General features: G+C 40.2%; 1 protein-coding gene across 4 annotated transcripts in view; it reads left to right on the top strand.

The window, feature by feature from the left end:
* STRN3 (striatin 3) overlaps positions 1–18170 on the top strand; it is a 92751-nt gene that overhangs the window by 70523 nt on the left and 4058 nt on the right. For all 4 annotated transcript variants that reach the window (XM_024196049.3, XM_024196048.3, XM_024196047.3 and 1 more), the window contains 5 exons: positions 3413–3588; positions 3749–3796; positions 10531–10652; positions 16234–16401; positions 16898–17038. In XM_024196049.3, coding sequence (XP_024051817.1) covers positions 3413–3588; positions 3749–3796; positions 10531–10652; positions 16234–16401; positions 16898–17038 — 655 coding nt within the window. The remainder of the gene's footprint in view (positions 1–3412; positions 3589–3748; positions 3797–10530; positions 10653–16233; positions 16402–16897; positions 17039–18170) is intronic.

Here is an 18170-nt window from a genome sequence, read left to right as displayed (position 1 = left end):
AGAATGACTTGGAGTCGTATAGTTCATGAGAATTTACAAGTTCACTGCCTCATTTGAGGCAGAAATTGGATGGTGTACAGTGATTGAGGCAGGGGGCAGCAGGAAGAAATAGAATGCCCTTGTGTTTGAGACCTTCTACTATGACCCTGGAAAACTGGGTTCTGTCCTTGGTGCTATCACAAACTTCCTGTGACATGACCATTAATTGTGTTATTTCCTGGGTGTCCAATCTGAGACAATTGAGGCCCAATTTTGTAAGGCATTTAGACACTAATAATTTTGTATTTAGTGCTTAATTCTGATGGTGTGCAGTAAATAAGACATGGGTCTATACATTGAATAATGTGGTTAAAAAATATTGAGCAGCTCTCTTGTTCACTAAACACTTCCCTTCCTGAATGCAAAAGGGTGTGTGTGGAAAAGTAGTATGAGATCATGTAATCAAAGATGATATTATTATGCATACATATGGGAGAGGATTTAAGGTTTCATGACCAACCTTAATTCTGGCACTTTGTAAATTATGATTTATTCACTTTGAAATTGTATCATTTTAATGTCGTGTTTTGCATATATGTATATTATTTTATTTGTATTACAATAGCACCTAGTGGCTCCAGTCATGGTTGAGCCCAGTTGTGCTAGCGATTGAGCAAACATATTGTAAGAAACAGTCCCACTCATGAAGGACTTAAAAGCTAAAGAGAGAAAAGATGGGAGAAAGGAAGTAGTAGTCTCATTTTACAGATGGGAACTGAGGTTCAGAGGTTAGATGACTTTCCCAAGGTTGTACAGGACATGTGGAGAGAGAGAAATGGAACCCAGATCTCCTTGATCCCAGTCCAGTCTCTTAACACCAAGCATATCTTTCCTCCCTGTAGTTTTCAAAGTAGCTACATCTCAATGTACTAAATGTAATATTTTTATTATGGAAGGGGATAATTGGAAATGAAAAGGTTAATATTATGAAATGTGGTGTTTGTATGGTATTGGAATATGGAATTTTGTGTTATAAGTCTGCATTTGTAAGCCTTGTAATAAATGCATTACTTGATATGGATAATTTGACATAATGTGTTCTTGTTAAACTGAAATCTATTCATATTAGGAAGCTGTGTTTCTAGCCCCCAATAGCTCTTTAGGCTAGTGTATGTGATTTTTTCCAATCTTGAAAGGCCCAAGGGAAGGTTGAGTGGGAGTCGTAAATCAGTTTAGAATAAGGATTTGGTCCAAGAAAAGGCACTATAACAAACTTTACTTTATTCATTACTTTCAGACCTCTTTAAAATACTGAATGATGATAAAGGATTTAGCATTTTAATATGCCTATGTTAGTGGCATAATTAACTTTTAGGATGTGTGAGTTACAGTTTGGCATGCTGGAAGTATAATAGTTGCCCACAAGATAGCTAGCCCTGAGTGACACCATCTAGTGCATGTTACATTGAAAAATATACAAATAGAAATTATAATACTTTCCTTATATCTTGTATCTCTAGAGCTGTTTTTATGATTTACATGTTGAATGGACTATACTGAGTGAGACATAATGAGCAGGCCGTTTACCCACCCCCATGATTTCTAAGGCATCTGCACTTGACAGCCTACATAAAACTTATATACATTTATATGTTGCATTTCTGGGGTCACTACAGTTTTGAATGAAGATCAGTAAAATTTTTGTTTTTCATAAAAGCCTAGATGAATAGTATAGACCGTGTTGTTGGAGGAATGGTAGCTAATTTGATAATAGAGAGAAACAATTCAAAATAAAACTCTATATAGAAGATTTAGATTTTACATTTGCATAAACATAATCTGAATCCAGTCCAGCTATTAATGGAATTTAATACAGTTGTTAGCTACTAGCTAATTAAGTGCCTGATTGTGAGGAGAGCTGAATGTTAATCACCTTTCAAGATACCCTCTTTACTATGCAGGATCAGGCCCTGATTGTCCAGCTCTTTTCTTTCTTTGGATTCTGTTTTTCTTTGAGGGACTGATAGATTTTTACATACTCTACATATTATCTAAAAGAATTGAACAAAATTATAGTTCATTATATTGTACAACTGCAGTGTATAAAATGGATTTGAAGTTTTAAAACGGGAAAATAATATCTCGTATTCTTTTGAATTTTTCTCCTTTTAATTTTATTTCTCTAAAAGTAGTTTGGTTTTTATTAAAATTCTATTTATGACCTTGGACATTATAGTATTTTCTGACAGAAATTACAGTTAAATTTTCTCATGGAATAGATGTTAAAATCAGAAGGGATGGTTATGATAATCTAACCTTATCTCCCGCATAACATAGGCAATAGATCATCCAGTCTGACAACAATTATATACAGCAAATGTCAGCAATATTTAAGGCTTTCTTGGAGTAGGAAAAATCTCACTGAAGAGGAAAAGAGAAAACTAAGAATCATTTTTCAGATTTTAAAATGAAGACTCTAGTATAACAGTAGATTTGAGTAGTATTTTAAAAGTGTATTTCCGACAGGACATCAAAAATGCTGTGTTGGAGTTTAAAAAAAAAAATTGAGTCCCTTTCAAGATTTTTAGAAAAGATGCTTTTACCGCTTGCTACTGTTGTCAGAGTCAATAAGTATTCTTGTCTCTTAACTGGTATGGCTTTTTACAAGATACAAAATTGATGCATAAAGTACTAAACTCAATATTAAACAGTAATAATTGTTGTATTCTAGTCTGTGTGGCCCTAGAAAGATTGGGAATAATATTAATCCTGTATTTGTTATATATAGACTTTTTTCTATTTAGAGCTGAGACAAAAGCTACAATTACAACAGAAGAAAAACTTGCTCTTGCAGGTTTAGATGGTATTTATCTAAATAGAGATTTGATTTGGTATCCTGAATACCTTTCTGGAAAGATGGATCATAAAAGCTAAAAAGGAGATACTAAATAATTTTCCCCCAGATACCATATGAAATCCCAATATCTTTACATTGGTTGGTTTGTACACAAATATTGGTTGTCTCTTTAGTTCTGTAGCCTATAAACATGAAGGATTGTGATGGATACTGGTTCACTGGAAAACTAGTCCAGTGGCATTTTATATTTTGTTTCTCACTTGTTAGTAAACTTTTAAAAACATGCCAGAAATTAGAAACCATTTGGCAAATAGGATATCTTTAATAAATTCCCGTGCCTTTTTTGCAGACTCCTTGGTTTTATCTCAATATTATTGATACAGCTCTCAAAATTTTGTTTGGTGCTGCAGAGCTAGCAATGGGTGCTTGAATTTTTTGTATCTCCAGCAAAATAGTACTTATTTAAATCCATGTCCTAAACACTTCAGTCTTCAAACACTAACATACAGTATATAATTTTATATATAAGATCACTAAAGTTACTACATAGATATTTTTGTTTGTTTTGGTTTCTAGCTGCCAGCCAATAAAGATGCCTTTCGGAAGACATGGAATCCTAAGTATACGCTACGCAGCCATTTTGATGGAGTGCGAACATTAGCTTTTCATCCTGTAGAGCCTGTGCTGGTTACAGCCTCTGAGGACCACACTTTAAAACTTTGGAACTTACAGAAAACAGTTCCTGCCAAAAAGCAAGTATATGGTGGTTTTCTTTTTTAAAGTTTGTTGTATATGTTGTTGTCTGATAAGTTGTCTCTCTCAAATCTTTTTTTCATTACATTCAATTTAATAACAACATTTTAACAGATAGTTTAGTATAATCACCTTTCTGTTTTTTTGGTTTTTTTTCAGGAGTGCCTCTTTAGATGTAGAACCTATCTACACGTTTAGGGCCCACATGTAAGTGTTTGCCAGTTAATACTTCAGAAGCAGCCATTGCCACCTATTATGGATTCAGTAAAATGTTTAGGCTTAAAGATCACAATTTTATTAACATTATTTATGCATGGTGCCAAAGATGTGCATAATTGTTTATAAAGCGAGTAAAAACTGTCTCTGTCCTGAGGAGTGCACTGTCAAGATAAAAGAACAAAAACGACCACAGGGGATAACAAATGTAGAAGGCTTAAGGGGAAGGGACAGAGGATGTGGAAGAAGACACTGAAATTGTGCTGTAATGAAGACTGCCGGGTTTTTTATACAATATGTAAAGTCTGCTTTAAATGGATTTTGAGAAGAAGCATAGGAGGTGAGGGTGGAGGTTTAGTAGATGGATTTAGGAAGGAAGCTTGGAAAAGGATACAGAGGGCAGGCATGGGTTGAGTGAATAGAGTGGATGGGGTGAAGAAGAACAACGAGACCAAGCATAGATGTTGGAAGGATCTAAATTGCGTAGGGCCTTGAAAGTGAGAATGACTGATCCAAATTCAGTGCCAAAGGCAACAGAGTTTATGAAAGGGATCTCAGGTGGGTTAGTTTGGACATAGGTACCAGTTGAGGCTGATGTTTTCACAACAGAGTTCTGAATAAGATAGCGGTTGGGAGTGAAGCAAATGCCAGGAAGTCCAGTTGGGGGAGAGTTGAATTAATCAAGATGAATTATGATAAAAGCCTGGTCATGACTTCAGCCAGAAGATCTGCAATGCCAAACCAGACCACCTTTCCCATGGGTCTTGAGTTTACCTATTTTTGTGTTTGGATGGGTGTCTCATCTGAGATGCATCATAAAACCTATTCCCACTTCCCATATCGCAATCCAAGTTTTGGGAAGAGGGGCTAGTGCAAACTGGTTTACCCCAGAAGGGATTCTTGTCCATCAAGTTCTGACAATAAACTCACTTGAACAAAATAAGGCCAGTGCAACCTGTCAGCTGCTCTGTAAAGCAGCTCATCCAGCATTTATAAAAAAGTTGCTGATGGTAAATGACTGTCAGATCACTGAACTGTTGCACAGCTACCTGAGACGCAATCAACTAACCCTGGCTTCTGACTGAGCAGAATAAACTAGAGGAAGGCAAAACAAAATAACACAGCATGGCATTGATGCACTGAGGGGAAATTCCTTTCTCTTGGGTATGGCAGTCAAGAATAACCAGTCCCACATCCAGCAACTACAAGCTCCAAAGTAACACTCTGAGGTGAAGGTGTGGAAAACTTTCTGCTTCTGAAAATGGCATATGCTTCTTTCCCATCCAGAAATATTTATGGATTATCCTTCCCTCTGACAGAATAATTTAGGTGGTAAAATAAATCTCCTAATCCCATGCCAACCCACAAAGGAGGCAAGCCTGCAGCCCCAGGACCTGGTCCTGTGCTAGATCTGACAAGTACAATTGTTCGTGTGAGAATTGCAGGGGTCATAACTGCTTAGGCACATTCTAATCTTGGTGGAATTCTGTGCCAAAAAATAAAAAATTCTGCGCACAATATTTTAAAATTCTGCAAAATTGTGCATATTATATTTGTCAAAATAATGCAATATAAACATGCCAGTTTCAATTATTTTTGATAATTTATTTAAACTACAATACAATGGATGGAGAATGGAACTGGGGAGCATGGGAGAAAATCCCCAAACCCCCTTTGTCTAAAGTAATGTAGCTAGGTTTGACCCTTTATTTCTAGTTATTAGTCATAGAATCATAGAATATCAGGGTTGGAAGGGACCTCAGGAGGTCATCTAGTCCAACCCCCTGCTCAAATCAGGACCAATCCCCAACTAAATCATCCCAGCCAGAGCTTTGTCACGCCTGACCTTAAAAACCTCCAAGGAAGGAGGTTCCACCACCTCCCTAGGTAACCCATTCCAGTGCTTCACCACCCTCCTAGTGAAAAAGTTTTTCTTAATATCCAACCTAAACCTCCCCCACTGCAACTTGAGACCATTACTCCTTGTTTTGTCATCTGGTACCACCGAGAACAGTCTAGATCCATTCTCTTTGGAACCCCCTTTCAGGTAGTTGAAAGCAGCTATCAAAATCCCCCCTCATTCTTCTCTTCTGCAGACTAAACAATCCCAGTTCCCTCAGCCTCTCCTCATAAGTCATGTGCTCCAGACCCCTAATCATTTTTGTTGCCCTCCGCTGGACTCTCTCCAATTTTTCCACATCCTTCTTGTAGTGTGGGGCCCAAAACTGGACACAGTACTCCAGGTGAGGCCTCACCAATGTCGAATAGAGGGGAACGATCACGTCCCTCGATCTGCTGGCAATGTCCCTACTTATACAGCCCAAAATGCCATTAGCCTTCTTGGCAACAAGGGCACGCTGTCGACTCATATCCAGCTTCTCGTCCACTGTAACCCCTAGGTCCTTTTCTGCAGAACTGCTTCCTAGCCATTCGGTCCCAGGTCTGTAACAGTGAATGGGATTCTTCCATCCTAAGTGCAGGACTCTGCACTTGTCCTTGTTGAACCTCATCAGGTTTCTTTTGGCCCAATCCTCTAATTTGTCTAGGTCCCTCTGTATCCTATCCCTACCCTCCAGCGTATCTACCACTCCTCCCAGTTTAGTGTCATCTGCAAACTTGCTGAGAGTGCAGTCCCCGCCATCCTCCAGATCATTAATGAAGATATTGAACAAAACTGGCCCCAGGACCGACCCTTGGGGCACTAATATCGGCTGCCAACTAGACATGGAGCCATTGATCACTACCCACTGAGCCCGACGATCTAGCCAGCTTTCTATCCACCTTATAGTCCATTCATCCAGCCCATACTTCTTTAACTTGGCGGCAAGAATACTGTGGGAGACCGTATCAAAAGCTTTGCTAAAGTCAAGGAATAACACATCCACTGCTTTCCCCTCATCCACAGAGCCAGTTATCTCCTCATAGAAGGCAATTAGGGTAGTCAGGCATGACTTGCCCTTGGTGAATCCATGCTGACTGTTCCTGATCACTTTCCTCTCCTCTAAGTGCTTCAGAATGGATTCATTGAGGACCTGCTCCATGATTTTTCCGGGGACTGAGGTGAGGCTGACTGGCCTGTAGTTCCCCGAATCCTCTTCCTTCCCTTTTTTAAAGATGGGGACTACATTAGCCTTTTTTGCAGTCATCCGGGACCTCCCCCAGTCGCCATGAGTTTTCAAAGATAATGTCCAATGGCTCTGCAATCACATCCGCCAACTCCATTAGCACCCTCGGATGCAGCGCATCCGGCCCCATGGACTTGTGCTCGTCCAGTTTTTCTAAATAGTCCGGAACCACTTCTTTCTCCACAGAGGGCTGGTCACCTCCTCCCTATACTGTGCTGCCCAGTGCAGCAGTCTGGGAGCTGACCTTGTTTGTGAAGACAGAGGCAAAAAAAGCATTGAGTATATAGATTTTTCCACATCCTCTGTCACTAGGTTGTCTCCCTCATTCAGTAAGGGGCCCACACTTTCCTTGACTTTCTTCTTGTTGCTAACATACCTGAAGAAACCCTTCTTGTTACTCTTAACATCTCTTGCTAGCTGCAACTCCAAGTGCGATTTGGCCTTCCTGATTTCACTCTTGCATGCCTGAGCGATATTTTTATACTCCTCCTGGTCATTTGTCCAATCTTCCACTTCTTGTAAGCTTAAGAGGGACAGTCTCTCTCGTTCACTCACTTCCACGCCTGCTCAGCCCGCCCATGTCCTCCAGTGATGATTGACATCTCCTCTGGCTGTACAGGCTGCTGGGGAGGAGCGAGTGACTGTTCTTTCGGCTTCCCTTTGCTTCCCCATAGAAGTCATTTTTCTGCGGGGAAACAAAGAAATCTGCAGATGACATGAATTCTGCTCCTGCACAGTGACACAGAATTGCCCCAGGAGTAACATTCTGAGGAACTCAGCAGATGAGATCTTGCAAATCTCTATAATATATTTCAGCTGTTCTCGAACTGTAGGTCGGGACCCTAAAGCGGGTCATGATCCCATTTTAATGGGGTTGCCAGGGCTGGCATTAGACTTGTTGGGGTCCAGAGCCAAAGCCTCAGGGCTTCCGCCATGAGTGACAGGGCCTGGGCAATGGGGCTCAGGCTTCGGTCCCCCCTCTTAGGGTCGCGTAGTAATTTTTGTTGTAAGAAGGGGCCTATGGTACAGTGAAGTTTGGGAACCCCTGAATATCTGTACAGAAAGGTAGATGGCATACTGTTATGGATAGTTGTCATTGTTTCCGGTATATGCCCTGTTCTGTGATTTTTGGTTTGGTTTGTTTTTTTAAAGGAGAAAAAAATTGGGGGGATTTCTAGATAGCTTGTGGATTTTTTTATTTTTATTATTTTATGACAGTCAGTTACTCTTCAAAAGTGGCTGTAATGGATGCAGTCTTTTTTTTTTTTCCCAGTGTTTATCCCAAATCTCAAAACAGTAAATGCAGTAAACCTATTGCACTATTATAAATGTTATTGCCTAAACTGATGGACAAGATAATCCAAAATTAAAACTGAAACTACATTTGTGTCTGGGTCCTGCAGCATTTCTGTGTCTGAAATAATCTAGAGACTCTGTATAGGGCTTCAGATGTGTCATAGCATTTTTTTTAATCGAAAGTCACAAAAAAGTCATGATAAATGTAGTAGAAATTATGGGTTTAGGAGGAAATGGTGTGTAAAATCATGGGTGCACTTTTTGAAAATGGGGGCGGGGGGGCGATGACCATGTAGGAGGGTTGCATTCTGTCCCCGGGGGGAGGGGGCATGTTACAGAGCAAGTCCACCTCGCACTCATCCCACAGTGGTGGCTCCTGTCCTGTGGGGCTGGCCCAGCTCCCTGCTCCTGCCTTCATTTCTTGCCACAGTGTGCAGGCAGGGCCCTGCTCCCCACTCCCCCCCTTTCCTGGCCCTGGAAGGATTGTAACAGATGGCGTTAATTCTTCCTCCAACATAATGGGCGGCAGGTGGGGACTCTGCCAAGAAGTGAAGTGAAGCTTCCTGGTCTGTGTGGTGGTGGCAGCCAACATTTTCCCTTATAGGATCATAGAATCACAGAATTGTAGGGCTGGAAGGCACCTTTGGAAGTAATCAAGTCCGGCCCCCTGCGCTGAGGCAGCACCAAGTAAACCTAGAGCATCCATGACAGGTGTTTGTCCAACCTGTTTTTGAAAACTTCCAATGATGGGGATACCACAATCTCCTTTGGAAGCCTATTCCAGAACTTAACTACCCTTGTTTGAAAGTTTTTCCTAATATCTAACCTAAATCTCCCTTGCTGCAGATTACATCCATTACTACTTGTCCTGCCTTCAATGGATATGGAGCACAATTTATCACCATCTTCTTTATAACAGCCTTTAACATATTTGAAGACTGTTATCAAGTCCCTCCTCAGTCTTCTTTTCTCATGACTTAAACATTACCAGTTTTTTTAACTTTTTCTCATAGGTCAGGTTTTCTAAACTTTTTGTCTTTTGTTACTCTCCTCTGGACTCTCTCTCTACATCTTTCCTAAAGTGTAGTTCCCAAAACCAGACACAGTATGCCAGCCGAGGGCTCACCACTGCTGAGTAGAGGGGAACAGTTATCTCCTGTGTCTCGTGAATGACACACCTGTTAATGCACCCCAAAATACTAGCCTTTTTTGCAACTGCATCACATTGTTGTTGACTCGTATTCAGTTTGTGATTCTCTATAACCCCCAGATTTTCAGAAGTACTACCAACTAGCCAGTTATTCCCTGTTTTGTAGTTATGCATTTCAACCAGTTGTGCCACCTACCTTATAGTAATTTCATCTAGACCACATTTCCTTAGTTTGCTTATTAGAATGTCATTTGGTGTCAAAAGTCTCACTTAAATTAAGATCTGTCACATCTACTGTTCCCCTTTCTGCCAGAGCAGTAACCCTGTCAGAGAAGGAAATTAAGTTGGTTTGGCATGGTTTATTTTTGACAAATCCATCCTGGCTATTTCTTATAAGCTCCTTTGGGAGCTTGCAAATTGATTGTTTAATTTGTTCCAGTATTTTACCAGGTATTGAAGTTAGGCTGACTGGCCAGTAATTCCCTGGGTCCTCTTTGTTCCTCTTTTTAAAAGATTGGTATTATGCTTGCCCTTCTGCAGTCCTCTGGGACCTCACCTACCCTCCACAAGTTCTTGAAGATAATTGCTAACAGTTCCAAGATTGCTTTAGCCTAGTCCCTTAAGTACCAGAGGATGAATTTCATCTGACCCTGTCGACTTGTATACATCTAACTTATCTAAATAATCTTTAACCTGTTTCCCTCTTTTGGCTTTCATTCCTTCCCCTTTGTTGTTGTTAATTGAGTATCTGGTCACCCTTAACCTTTTTAATGAAGACTGAAGCAAAATAGACATTAACATTGCAGCTTTCTTGATGTCATCAGTTATTAGCTCTCTTCACCAACTTCAACCATTCTGTTTCCCATAGAATTTTATGTAATACATTGAATCTTAATAGAAAGACTTGTAGGTAAGATTATTTCTGGGAAGTGTGAGGTTTTTATGCCATTGTTTTCAAGCACCATTAATAAAGTTGCAAAAAAAAATCTTAATAGAATCATTTTACTATTTCATTAGAAATTAAACTTTGCAGAGAAAAATGAATGCAATGGTTTTCAGTTGTCTTGTGTTTTTTAAACACATGCTTTTACAATTTTCATTTCTGCTCTATACTTTAGCCAGTAGTAAAATAATTTTTTTTTTTCTTTTAACAGTGGACCTGTATTGTCATTGGCAATTAGTTCTAACGGAGAACAGTGTTTTAGTGGTGGCATTGATGCAACCATCCAGTGGTGGAATATGCCTAGCCCTAATGTGGATCCTTATGATACATATGGTAAGTGTCTTCTGAGAATGAAAGATTGTCAGCATATAGACCTTGATGAGACTTCTAATACTATTATTGTTTGATTCTAAGGTGGTTCTGAAAGTCACAGGTTATCTGAATTACTACAAACAAATCTTTATTAATGTGCTTTTGGGTATGTCTGTACTGCAGTCACAGGGTGTGATTGCAGCTCAAGTAAACATAGCTAGATTACAACTGGCTCAGGTATCTTGGGTACTGGAGCAGTGAAGCTGTAGTATCTCACACTTCTGTGTGGGCTAGCCCGACAAGTAATTCCCCAGGGTTCTGAGTAGGCTTGTGTAGCCTGTGCTGAAGCACACACTGCTGTAGCTTCACTCTTCTGGTACCCAAGTTAAGTAGATTAAAGCTAGCTCAGGTATGTCTACTTGAGCTGCACTTGTACTCTATGATTACAGTATAGATATATCATTTATGTTGTGTATTCTGAAGGTGGGATATGTGCATGTTGTACATCAAATGTATAAGTATGACAAAGTATGTTATCTCATTCTCTGATAATTTTTAGTTCCCCAGATAAAGAAGAGGCTTATACCCTTTCTTCCAGTACAGATATTGTAGCTTATTTTTGTTCTAAAGCTATTGATGGGCTTTCTGAGTGAGACTAGTGCTTAATATATGTGCCTTCGTTTTCCACCTGTAAAATCAGGGTAGTTCTTGCTCACTTTTTGTGTAGTGATTTGTGATCCTTAGATAGAAAGTGGTATAGAAACACAGAACTTTTAAAACTGTTTTCTAAGTTCTACCGAACCCATCATTAAAATTATCAAGTGTACATAAAGATATATTTACCTTTCTTTCTTCCTTCCTTCCAGTCAGCAGGAAATGTGCCTTTAATTTTTTTGGTTTTGTTTCTTTTGTGGTGGTAGTGTTAAATGCTACAGATGTGCTTTTTGTCATCTTACACATGATCTGTGTAACATCTAGAAGGTGCATTAAATTAAGTTGGAAATTAAAATACATACCATTTTGATGAACAAACATTTAAAATTATCTTAAGAGTGACTTCGGAATAAGTTATTTTAAATATCAGATATTGAAGATGTATTAATTCAAGATAGTGGTACTGTTTTCAGTGTGGTTTCTGGCAACTGTTAATTGATATGCTTTCCTGGAACTTTTAATGTTTTTGTTTGTTTTTTTTAATGATCTCCACTTCGTGTAGATACAGATTCTATGTAGAAAAACTAGTATATTAGGAGAGGATGTAACAGCTTTTATGTGAAAAAGGAGTTCTTCCTAACTCCCTATTTTATGAAGAGTACTAGTTTAAAGTAAAATTCTGATACATATTGGACTAATACAGAATCTATTTAAAACAAACAAACAAAAACTTTCATTTGTTCACAGTGATCCCGATTCTGAGAATTTTCCAATGTCCTAAACTTATGGTTTGCTAGTGCCTTCAGTAACCGTACCTCATAAAAAAAAAAATCTGTTTCCAAAAATATCAGCGCCAAAATAAAAAGTCTGTCTTTCACACTCCATTTCCTGTTGTCTCTGATAGTGACATAAGTTTCACATTTAGGCTAGGATACTTCTAGGACAATATTTAGATGTAGATTTGACTGAGTAGCCTAGCCACTTAATGAGCAGAAAGGAACTGAAAGTGGCATAATTTACTTAGGGAAAGGTGGTTCTTCATCAAGTGGTTGTCTATATGTCTTCGATTCATGGGTATTGCGTGCCCCCCAGCACCAGAGATCAAACTTTTTTTCTTGTTAGCTGTCCCCTCTCAGTCTGCCCATGCTCATGGAATCTCCCCACTTCTCTGGAGGACATAAAGGTGCAGTGCAGACCAACTGTCACTGTTCCCTCCACTGACAGCATTGGGCCAGAGATGGAACACTTCAGCAATCCCAGTAATCCTGTTTTAAACTCGCGTAGTTTCATGTGTTGTAAATAGTTTTTGTTTTAGTCAGCTTTAGGTTAGTTCTTTTTTAGTATTTTAGTGAGAGTATTTTAAGATAGTTTTAACATTGTTAGGTGCTAGTATCCTGTGATAGATTTAGTAGCCAACATAGCTTCTTGATTTTAAAACGTGCCCCTCCTGTAATGTTGGAATGCCAGCCAGAGGCACTCATGGGAAGTGTCTTTACTGTCTACGTATGGGACATATTCCTAGTACATGTGCTAACTGCTGTTCTTTCAGCAAGCTGTCTCAGAACAGAAAGGAAATTTAACTCAGGATATAGCTTTTGGACACATCTGTAACATCTAACACTGCCGGGTCTGTCGGATCAGTCTGTTTCCAGTGTTCTCTCTGAGTTCTCCTGCTGCAGTTATAAGATTTTCAACTGAAAAAGCACATAACTTTAATTTTCTAAGTTCTTAAAAGGAAAAGAAGTCAAGATCACTAGAGCCCTGCGCTGATACACAAATGTATCTGTGGATGCAGGTATCTGTGGATGCAGATATCTGCAGATGTGCAGGGCTCTACACTGGGGACTAGGCTGAAGCTCCAAGGCATCCCCACTGCTGGAGCCTGGTCGGGGAGACCTGTGGGCAGCTGTGGGAGCCCACGCAGAGTCACGGACCCTCCACCTGCCCTCGGCCGGGTGAGGAGCCTTGGGGGTGGGGACATGGCCTGGGCTGCTCTAAAACCCCTCCCCCGTGCACTGCGGGCAGGTGGAAGGTCCACCGCGGCTCCCCGGCTGGGCTCCATGCTGGCCTGGGTGGGGGGAGACCTGTGGAGCTGCCCGGGGAGTGCTCTAGATCCCCACCCAGAGCAGGTGGAGGGTTTGCCACAGCTGTCCACCCAGCTCTTACCATGGCTGGTCTGCGGCTCCAAGCCGCCCTTCCTCCCCGGCCGAAGCCGGGTCAGGGGGAGCCGCGCTGGGAGCTGTGGGGAGGCACGGCAGACCCTCCACCTGGCCTAGGTGGGGGGCCTGAGGAGCCCCCACCCAGGGCAGGTGGAGGGATCCAAGTTATTCAGCTACAAGGTCAATACCAGTTTCTTCAGCTCCCTCATCCATGGTACCATCAGATTTATTGGAATCACCTCTACAGGCTCATGCTGACATTCCATTTTGGTACTGTGTATGCGTGAATCATTGGTATCTATTGAACATCTGACTGCAAGATCTGGCACTCCCTTAATGAAGACTCCTCAAGCCTAACTGGTGTAGGGCTCAGAAAAAAAATGGGTCCATCTGTGAGCAGCCCTATATTTAGGATGGAAGCATTGTTTTGGGAACCCTGAGTGAATTTTTCTTAAGGTTTGTCAGAAGAGTGCCAGCTGGAGAGGCAGGTTTTGTTAGATATTTCTAGCTTCTTTCTGAATTACGTTTTTCATTAAAAGAACGAGGAGTCCTTGTGGCACCACCAAGGTAGGAAAAATAACTTCCCCCACTGTTACTCACTCCTTCTTGTCAACTGTCTGAAATGGGCCACTCTCATTACCACTTCAAAAGTTATTTTTCCTCCCTTGGTATCCTGCTGTTAATTGAATTGTCTCGTTAGACTGACCTCATAGACTTTAAGGTCAGAAGGGACCAATATGGTCATCTAGTCTGACCTCCCGCATGATGCAGGCCACAAAAGCTGACCCCCCCACTTTCCCTTAACTCTGCTGTTGAAGTCTCCAGATCGTGATCTAAAGACTTCAAGTTGCAGAGAATCTTCCAGCTTGCGACCCCTGCCCTATGCTGCGGAGGAAGGCGAAAAACCTCCAGGGCCACTGCCAATCTACCCTGGAGGAAAATTCCTTCCCGGCAAGATTCTCTAGCCAGACCCTCATTTTACCAGCGATGGCTGTTATTGCCTAATTGACTAAAATCATGTTATCCCATCAAACCATTCCCTCCATAAACTTATCTAGCCTAATCTTGAAGCCAGAGAGGTCTCACGCTTGGTAAGACAACTCCCATCCTTTCATGTATTTATACCTGCTCCTGTATTTTCCACTCCATGCATCTGATGAAGTGGGTTCTAGCCCACGAAAGCTTATGTCCAAATAAATTTGTTAGTCTCTAAGGTGCCACAAGGACTCCTCGTTGTTTTTGCTGATACAGACTAACACGGCTACCACTCTGAAACCTTTCATTAAAAGATTACTGTATCCCTGTCCCTCACTTTGTTCCTTCCCTCCCTGTCCTTTTCTGCTCCCAAATTAAATAAATAAATAATGCCGCAGGGATGGTCATGCCCAAAGCCTGATATGAAGGAAGTTTAAAGGTATATTGGAGAAGGAGGGGAAGAGGAAGAAAGGACATGTTTTCCTGGAGCCACTCACCCCAAAGCAGAAAGAAAGCCTCCAAGAGCTCTTTCATGTTATTTTTTTGGCAAGGAGGCTGGCACTGGGTATAAATACTCTTCTACACGAGAATCCTAGAGCTGTCAGGTTTGTGAAAAGGGAGAGCCTGGTAAAAGCAGCTGCTAGAGCTCGGATCTTTTCTTCTCCTTCTCTCCCAGCTACAAACAAGGCACATTTCAGCTTCTCTGCTCCCTATAACTGGACATCCCTTTGAAGCATCACAGGAGCAGAGAAGAGCATCAGGCTGTGTCTGGCCAGCCCCTTCTGTTGTCTTAAGAAAGAAAAATTGCCTTACTTATAGCCATTTAGTTGCATTTTATTCATTTGTCATTGCGAACAGCTGAGGTGCCTTCAGCCATGAAAAGTAATTGATATTGTACTATTGATTAAAGATGAAAGTGCCTGCGATCCAGATCAATGAGTAACTGCTACCTCAGTTATCATCTGGTTGGCTCTGTAACTATGGAACTTTATTAAAATAGTAATTCTTTCTGTACATTGGAGTTCCAGGTGAATCATACCATTATTATAGGTGTTATGCAAATGATTATTATGAATATGCTTTCAATAAAGCATATTACTGCGTGAAAACATTTACATTGATTTATCTAAAATATTCATTGTACTAGCCCATTTTATTTTATAGAACATAGGGCAGGTCTACACTTACTTCCTGGTCCAGCCATAAGCAATCGATCTTCTGTGATCGATTTATCGCGTCTTGTCTAGACGTGCTCGCCGTCGACGCTGGTACTCCAGCTCGGCGAGAGGAGTACGCGGCATCGACGGGGGAGCCTGCCTGCCGCGTCTGGACCCGCGGTAAGTTCGAATTAAGGTACTTCGAATTCAGCTACGTTATTAACGTAGCTGAATTTGCGTACCTTAGTTCGAAGTGGGGGGTTAGTGTGGACCAGGCCTAAGAGATTGAAATTAAGTTTCCAACCTCATCTACTGACTGACAACTAAAGTAACACACACAATGTGTGAAATTACAAGTGCCTGCTTTGGATCCAATTTTAGTTTTTCGTTCCAGTTTAGTTCAGAATTCTATAATTTCCCTTTTATTTTGGGGGGGATTTTTTTGTTGGTTACTGGTTAGATTGTCTCTTACTGATTTCTACAGGATTATTACATGGTTATGATATCTATATTCTATTAATTACTGAAGCTGGAAAATACCAACTGTGGTTTTTGAGTTTACCATAGGAATTATTTTGTACCTAGGTAAAAACAGTTTTTTAGTATTTCTCATTTTCAGTAAAAAGCTTTAACTTTGGAATTTTTTTTCCTTTCCAGAGCCAAACGTTCTAGCTGGCACATTAATTGCTCATACAGATGCAGTCTGGGGTCTTGCTTATAGTGGTATAAAGAATCATTTGCTATCTTGTTCAGCAGATGGCACTATTAGATTATGGAATCCACCAGAAAAATTGCCCTGCATTTGCACTTACAATGGAGAAAAGGGTGAGCATGATGTTTGCCTTTTTTTAAAAAAGGCATTTTTGTTTAAAAATTTGTGTGATGGGAAGGGGATAAGTTAGTTTCCTCAGTTTGCCCAAACCAAGTATCAACTTGCAGTATTTCTAGGACTAAAGGAAAACTACTGGAGCTCCAAGGAAATGCAGCTGTGATGAACCTCTTAAGTGAAGCCTTCACTCCCTTCTACAGCCATCACATCCTTCCTCTTCAGATGTTAGCTCTTTAAGTGGAATGAGTTCTGCACAAACCTTAGCTGGTTTTGGCAATCTTACTTTTTAAAATTGCTGATTATTATTATTGCTGATAATTAAGGAAGCTGCTTTATTTCTTTTTGCAGCATTTTGTAAAAACTCTAAAAGGAGTTTCTTTGGTAATTACTGTGGAAGAAAAATAGGAAAGATCATTTAAACTTTTTTAAGCCTATAAGATATCTTAAGGGTTTTATTTCTCTATCTAATCTTTTTTTTTCTTTTCTCCTTAGAACATGGAATACCTACATCGGTTGACTTTATAGGTTGTGATCCTGCTCATATGGTCACATCTTTTAGCACTGGCAGCACAGTCATTTATGATTTAGAAACATCCCAATCACTGGTAATACTCTCATCACAGATAGACTCTGGTAAGTTAATATGAATTAATTTTGTCTCATATGCAGCTTAGATGTGTGCTCTTTCAAAAGCTTCAGTGTATGGTGAGCTAGAAGAGCTTTATTCCTCTTTTTCTGTATTGCACAAATTCACATTTTAATTCTATTCGGACTTTCTTACTCTTTGATTGTCATGTGGAGATGTCAAATCATAGAAATAGGGGGACTAAATGAGGAAAGGAAATTTCTTGGCAAAGGGAAATTTTTTCATCTTTGTTTAAAAAAAAAGCTTGAGAGAATCTGGAATGATCTGAAGGATAAGGATGGCGATAATTCAGAAAGGGTTACAGAGATGCTGAACGTGACAGAACCTTGCCGAAAAACTAAAAATGTAGCTAGTCTTTCAAGAACCAATTCCCTGAATTAAATATGAAGGAACAGAGTTCGAACTACATAGGCATATGCATGAATACGTTAAGTGCAGGCATTATGGTTCTAACATAAGAGAGAGAGTGTAGAATTCTGAATGTACTTTACAGAATCAGTATGTCTTAATTGCTGACTCTCTGTCTTCTGGACTGGGAGGTTGAGCACCAGGATCAGATCCAGTGCTGAGAGTGCAGTATAACATCAGTGTTGCCCTGTTGTAGGTGCCGGCATTTAAACCCCTTCTCAGTGAAATAACGTTGAAAATCTAGTATTGTAAGAGGGCAACGTACTGCTTCATATGTAACAGCTCAGTTTGTCTAGTGTTTAACCTGATAGTATTTAATGGCTAGTATTAAGCACCTTGAGACCACTAGATTATGAAAGAAACTATAGAGAATCATAGTCTGTTAAATTGGCCTTTATACTAAGATAGAAGCCCAATTAAAGGGAGGAACATATCTCTTTGGTTAAGGATAAAAACTTAAATAGCTAAACATCAAAAGGGAAACCCAAAACTTCAGCTAAGTATCCTTTCACAAGGTAAATGATACACCAAGATATAGGAGAGACTATTTTAAAGACATTGTGTGTATCATTAAATAATTTAAGTAGAAATAAGACATTTGTGTAGTGCATAGGAAAAGAGAATCTAGTTAGTAGGTTAGGAGTCATAACATATCTTTTTTGTGACACACACACACACACACACACACACACACACACACACACACACACA

Source organism: Terrapene carolina, unplaced genomic scaffold, assembly GCF_002925995.2.
Source record: "Terrapene carolina triunguis isolate 2854851 unplaced genomic scaffold, T_m_triunguis-2.0 Scaffold96, whole genome shotgun sequence".
NCBI lineage: Eukaryota > Metazoa > Chordata > Testudines > Emydidae > Terrapene > Terrapene triunguis.
This window is presented reverse-complemented; position numbering and strand designations above follow the sequence as displayed.